The 6317-nt window shown below is 43.5% G+C and overlaps 2 protein-coding genes across 3 annotated transcripts; one reads left to right on the top strand and one right to left on the bottom strand.

Annotated features, from left to right (window-relative positions):
• The first annotated feature begins 328 nt into the window (after positions 1–328).
• cldn34a (claudin 34a) lies at positions 329–2987 on the top strand. Of its 2 annotated transcripts, none has more exons than XM_026305228.1 (2): positions 329–409; positions 753–2987. In XM_026305228.1, the coding sequence occupies exon 2, from the start codon at positions 812–814 to the stop codon at positions 1571–1573; it is 762 nt and encodes a 253-aa protein (XP_026161013.1). In that variant the 5' UTR covers positions 329–409; positions 753–811; the 3' UTR covers positions 1574–2987. The 2 variants fall into 2 exon arrangements, with proteins under 2 accessions (XP_026161013.1, XP_026161014.1); XM_026305229.1 differs by having other exon boundaries at positions 356–387.
• Positions 2988–4978: 1991 nt separating this feature from the next.
• Positions 4979–5647, bottom strand: cldn33b (claudin 33b). Its single transcript, XM_026305318.1, has one exon. It carries the CDS (start codon positions 5636–5638, stop codon positions 4979–4981), a length of 660 nt encoding a protein of 219 aa, XP_026161103.1. The 5' UTR covers positions 5639–5647.
• Between the last annotated feature and the right edge of the window lie 670 nt (positions 5648–6317).

Below are 6317 nucleotides of genomic sequence, written 5' to 3'. Positions count from 1 at the left end.
CAAGTCGTTTCCAGTGTCACTCATTAACTTCAACACACCCTCCTCTCCACTGATAATTTGGAAGGTGAAGTCATTGACACATCACGAAATATTTTTTAACATCATTCCTGTTTCATAATCAAAGCAAAATGCAGACTGTCAACCATGTTGATTCCTGTTACTGTGCTTGGGGAAGGATTCATTGTATACTAGGAACAACAAACCAGAGCCTGAGACACAATCAAGGTGAATATCGGGACGAAATGTAGGAGGGTTGTTTTGTTCGACTGCATAAATTGAAAGATTTAAATGGAGAATCATTAACTACGGTGCTGCTTGAAGAGACGGCACCTGCAGTTTGTGGAAAACAACCTTCGTTCACACTTCTACTGCAACAGAAGACTTTTTGTATGTTCCTGAACTTGTAGAGGTAATTTCTTTTTCTTCACCAGTTTGTAGATGTTATGTTGTTATGATAATTTAGGAGAAGCTTATAAAATGTTCAGAAATTCTGGGACAGAATCCTTAGAAAATTATATATATATCTAATTTGATATGATATGATAAAAAGACACCACACTGTAATGCTTTTTTTTCTCATCAGAAATAATAATTCTCTGTTTCTAGCATTTTCTAATTACTGGCAGTAGAAGGAAAGTACTGCTTTTCAAGTCAAATCTTCACAGGGAGTTGTGTATGTGTTGCATTTGACAATAAAATGTGAATGTGGAATATAAATGCCTATAACACAGCTGTGGTATCTTTGTTTGCAGAGGCCGTGATGGATGTCAGTGATCCTTTTCCCTGAGCTTTAGCAGTCACACGGGACACGATGATTTACGTGGCTCACACAGCCCACTGGCAGTTCCTGGGGCTGATGACAGGGTTCCTGGCATGGATCCTCACCATGGCCACAGCTGGCCTCAACGAGTGGCGGCTATGGTATGTAGCCGATGTACCAGTGATCACCTCAGATGTGGCCTGGGTAGGTATCTGGAGGGCGTGTTTCTACAGCCATGTCCTTCCCGAAACAGAGACCTGTCAGAGCATCAGCATCTCGGACACTTTTGTTCCTCCAGAGATCTCTGTCGCTCAGGTGCTGATGATGCTGGCGGTCATCTGTGGCCTGGTAGGAAACATCAGCGCTGCTGTGGCCATGAGGGTGGCATACTTCTCTGTGGAGGACCGGAGGAACATCAGGCTAGTCTTTGTGTTGGCAGGCACCTTGTATTTGCTCACAGGGATGTTGTCCATGGTGCCACTGGTGTGGAACATGAACTCTGTGCTGAAGAACAGCACCATAGACTTTCCTCCTGAACTTTACCTCCCCACAGCTCCGGTCAGGCAGAAGGTCGGCTCAGCCATTGGGGTGGGAATGGTTGCCTCCATAATGATGCTCATAAGTGGTGTGACCTTCCTGTGTTACCGGTACGCCTGGCACTCCCTGAGCTCAGAGTCCCTCAGAGACAACAGGGACCCGCTCCATGACCCCTGGAAAGTAACAACACTGGCACAAAAGTCTGAATTTCCTAATGGAGTCCGCCTGGGCCAAGATAATCCTGCATTCCACATGGAGGAAGTAGGAAAAACCTAATCCCAAGAACAGTTTATTGATTTATCTTGGATTTCATTATTCAGGGGATGATCTTTTCTCATCTGTGGGAAAACAACTGGAAAAATGGCAAAGAAAGAAAGATCAATGGCTCTGAATCACACATTATGTCATTGTTTTAAAGACCCACAATAGAGTTTAGAATGTAACACTTCAGACAAATCACATTACCAGACAGGCTCATGAAAACAGATGTTTAACAAAATTCAACGTTATCCAGAATAACAGTCCTGAATTCACTGGACCAAAATAAAAAAAATATACTCTTTCAAGCAAAAATGAAAAAATCATCAGTTTAACACTTTGCAGGTTACAGTAGCATGGCTGCCTTGTTGCTAATCCACACACCACATTGAGGCAATGACCTGAAAGAGGCTAAAACTCTCAGTAGGGAACTATCTGGAGTTGGTGTTAAATTAATGTAGGAGAAAACCTTGCACCTACAAGTAGTGATGTGATGTATTACTAACAGAAAAACGTTGATTCTAGCAGCTTTAGCTGTTAAGTTCTTATTAAAATCTACTGACAAAAAAACTACCAGGCCCATTTTGTTTTCAGTCCATGTGGTTTATATGGAGTGATTACAGCTGTACTGTATTCAAGTTACCAGAGTTTGGGGATAGATCTGTTCATGCTATAATAAACCTTATCTCTTCAGTGTTATCCAGGAGTGCTTTCTGTAAGAAGCAACCTGAGCCTTTCTGTAATGAATAATCAGCATTATCATCTCACAGTCCAGGAGGAGGTGTCATGACATGCAAACGTGTGGGCTTCTAACAGGCCCCATGTAAGGAGGTATCTCAGCAGGTCAGGTTGACTGGGACTCTGCTCGTCTGACCTGGGTAGGAGGCTGATGGGAGCAGGCATGTGAGTATGGAGAGGGGGCTGCCTCACAGTAGTGATTGTTACCAGGAAAGGCACACACACACACACACACACACACACACTGGCCCAGTGGCCTGCTGCACCTCTCTGGAGGCAGCTAGCTGCTGAGAAACAAAAGGCCCTCTTAGGCCAAGCACAGCCCTCTTTGCGAAACACAAGTCCCAGAAATGGATGAATGGTAGAACTGACCTGACTATAGAAAGGTGGTGAGGTGTGGTGATCACAGTCAGACAAAAAAAATTAAATAAAATAAAGAATCCCCATTTATTGCCAAGAATATGTAACAGAAGAACCGCTGATATTAATTTGAGTAAAACCGAATATTATTGAAAAACATTCCTTTAGATAAGAGATTTGAGGAAAATATTTAAATAATTCTCAGTCGATCCCTTCGCCTCTGTCTTTATCACCCTCCCACCTCTCTCTTGCACATTCTCCTCTGCAGATAAGCCCGACTTCATGCTCTGAACTGCTAATATTTTATCTAATCTGTTATGCCAAGTCATCTGCTCACTCAGCTGTAATGTAAAGTGGAGGAACACCGATAAGAAGAGGAGGAATATGATCAGTGCCATTAAAAACCATCGAGATGTGTCATGTCCAAGGAACATTCACATCTGTCACAAGTTTACAGATTTTATTTTGAATTCACTTGATCTTGGACGGAGGATCACCACAGTCGTACTCCAAGATCACGGTTACATATAACTTTTCATTTTCAAACTTGTAGGCTTCAGATACAACTGACACTGACTCAGGTCACAGACTTCACTGTGTAAAACCTTACTTTGGGAACCACTGGTGTAAACTAGTTGTATGCAGAATCTTTTCTTGAGCGATAATTTTATTTCCATCTTACAGCTTGAATAAAACAGATAAAAGGGTCTGGTCAACATAAGGAAAATGTAAGGACTTGGGAACATTATTGTTTAAGTTCGTCAAGGCCGACACCTGTATGTGTGTTTGAGTAGTGATAAACTGATTTTTGATGTTGCACTGAATACACTGTCTTATCAAAGTTTGTCCTCAGGGATGGACAATGTTTATCTCCCTCTAGATTGTTCAAATAAAGAATCATGTTACAATTGCTAATTACCAGGGATAATAAATGATTTGGGCAAAACAAGATATTCATGCAGTTTACTTATCAACCATCTGAGCAGGGATGTTTGTTTGCATTTGGTGCATGTAGGCATAATTCCTCATGAGAACAGGACATGCCACTTCCTTCTTGTTGGGCACTGCCTGGCCCCACAGCAGTCACAGTCTTAATGGTAATCGAAAATAAAATCTCTGGCGTTGTTTTCACTGACTCCCCTGCTGACAGCCGCCCACACACTGGGAGACAGGGGACCCCTCCCTGCAGCCTGTGTGGCGTAACGGGGCAGGAGGGTGCCCCTCAGTCCATCTGTCCATCCTCTTTGGCTGTGAGGCCTGACACAATTGTCTGTCATGCGTTAGGCCCCTGCTGTGACAGTATCATTTTATAAGAGCTGACGCCACAGAAAGCATTGCCATCGACATGCAGAGGTTTAGAAATCATGTCACTGCACTGGTGTGTATGTAAATGATACAGACAGTTATGGAGTATAGAGAGTGGCGGAGCCCCCTGACCTTGGCAAATTTGTGTAATTATGTCAAAGCAGAAGGGCAACCTGTTCGACATTCCTCACGGTACACGCTGCCCATTAAAGCATTCATTAAACACAGCTTAGCTCAGCGAGCGACCAGGAAATCTGATGGAATTAGTCCCAAGCTGTGTTTCCATCGCCACAGACACAGTCGACTAAGACAGCCCCCCACACACCACTCGACTTGTCAAGTGGTTCGAGGGCGACAAGGCACTGCTTCAGTCCAAAACAGGTTCTAGGTTTATGTGACTACTGGGAAACCAAATGAGGAAAGAGCACAAGAGCAGCCATGCTCCTGCCTCTGACATAACTGAAGACAAACCCAGTCACTGTTTCATACGGATTCATGTAAACATAAACAAGAAAAAAAAAAGATCATCGGGATAGACAATACAATAGTGAGTGAAAAACAAAAGAGATTTTTCAATAGATTTTCCAATATTCTTTTTATGTCAATAAGGCACAGAAAATATGTGCTCTCAATGTTTTAGCATCAAGAATAACTTACAATCACAGTATTTCAAAGCTAGGTTTTCTCATACAAGAAAGCGATCAGAAAAAGAAATATAAAGTATTTTACAAAACATGTCTTTAAAAAAAACATTCATATATAACATTTTACTAGTCACAGCAAGTGCTCTCTAAATTTAATGTTGGATTGTGCAGGTTTTCATTTAAACTGAAACAAGGTGTCAGTTTCATTGTTTTTACAAAACCTCGGAAATGATGAAGCAATCCATATAGAGTGTGGTGTCTGATATGAAACCAGGTATTTACATCATTGTTTTTAAAGCAGATTGAAGTGCACATCTACAGGTGATTGTGTCATACCGCCAGCCTCTATGCAGGTAAATCTTTCATGATTTGCTTATTAAACGTACTCTGAATGCTTTCTGAAGTTAAAATCTGTATTTTTCACCTGGTGCCGCCGGTGCACCACATGCTGAGGTTCCACCTGGTAACACAAGCAAGAGGTGACCAGAATCAGCCCAGCCACTATGAAAAGAAATCCACCCACCCAGCCACAGAACAGGGACTCTCCAAACTCCCATCGTGGCACCACATCAGGTACTTTATCATCAAAGAAATTCACCACAGCTAAATGGGCCATGTAGGACACGGGGATCAGGCACAGCACTCCAGAAACCATCCCCAGCAGCCCTCCTATTATAATTAAAGTCCGCTTGGTTCGATTGCCACTGTGTCCTTTACAGCTGTAGACCAGGTCAAGTCCAGGTATAGCCACCAGGATTCCTAGCATGCCCACAGTGAGGGAAGTGCACATGAGGATGCGGGCCAGCTTGAGGTCACTGGACAGGCCCAGCAAGCTGTCATAGGGTCTACACTCCATGCCCCCAATGTCCTGGACCACGCAGGTCTCCCACAGGCCCATCTCGTAGCTCTCTACAGGCAGCAGCGCAGTGGACATAGTCAGCCACTGTGGTAAGAGAGTAGTGACTAAAGCGCACAGCCATGCTCCCACATACACCAGCATCCCCAGCAGCTCCAAAGCGCAGGCGCACCTGTCCATCTCTCTCTGACCTCCACGCTCGAAGGAGCCACAAGAGTTCTTCTTCTCTGAAGAGGCCTGTTGATGTCCCGTCGAGACAGAAGCCGCTCACAACACCAGATAATTAGACTTGACTGCTCTGGCTCTGGACTCTGAGCTCTTTCACAAACAGTTCCCACTCAGAGGAGCACACATCTTCTGTTGCAGGGAGGAGAGGGGGCACATTCGGCCCTCCCCTTTGTGGTCCTCCTGCTCATGCTGCTGTGCCAATGGGCAACAGGGTCAGAGATAGCCAAGCAGCAACAAGATAAAACGCTTTTTAGCTGATAGCATGTCATGGGGGATGTCATTAGCTGTAGACAGGATATTAATTATACATTTATGTTGATTCCCTTATGTCCACTTTTTGCATCATGTACTGTATGTCCTCAGAGAGGCAACAATTTTCAAGATGTTAATAAACAAACAAACATAAAAAATAAATCCAGGGTATTATTTTTGGACAAATGCCAGACAAAGATATGGGTCTCATTAACTGGGCAGCCTCCATAGACACTGTAAAATCTCCAGTTTTGATCTGTGAACTCTTTTTAATGGCGTTCACCACAGTCTTCAAACACACCCATCTCTTTAGCTTGTGTGTGCCTTCACAGCCATAAGACACACTAATGTCAGTGTATCATGAAGGCTTTTCTATATG

This window comes from Mastacembelus armatus, chromosome 4 (assembly GCF_900324485.2).
Source record: "Mastacembelus armatus chromosome 4, fMasArm1.2, whole genome shotgun sequence".
Lineage (NCBI taxonomy): Eukaryota > Metazoa > Chordata > Actinopteri > Synbranchiformes > Mastacembelidae > Mastacembelus > Mastacembelus armatus.
This window is presented reverse-complemented; position numbering and strand designations above follow the sequence as displayed.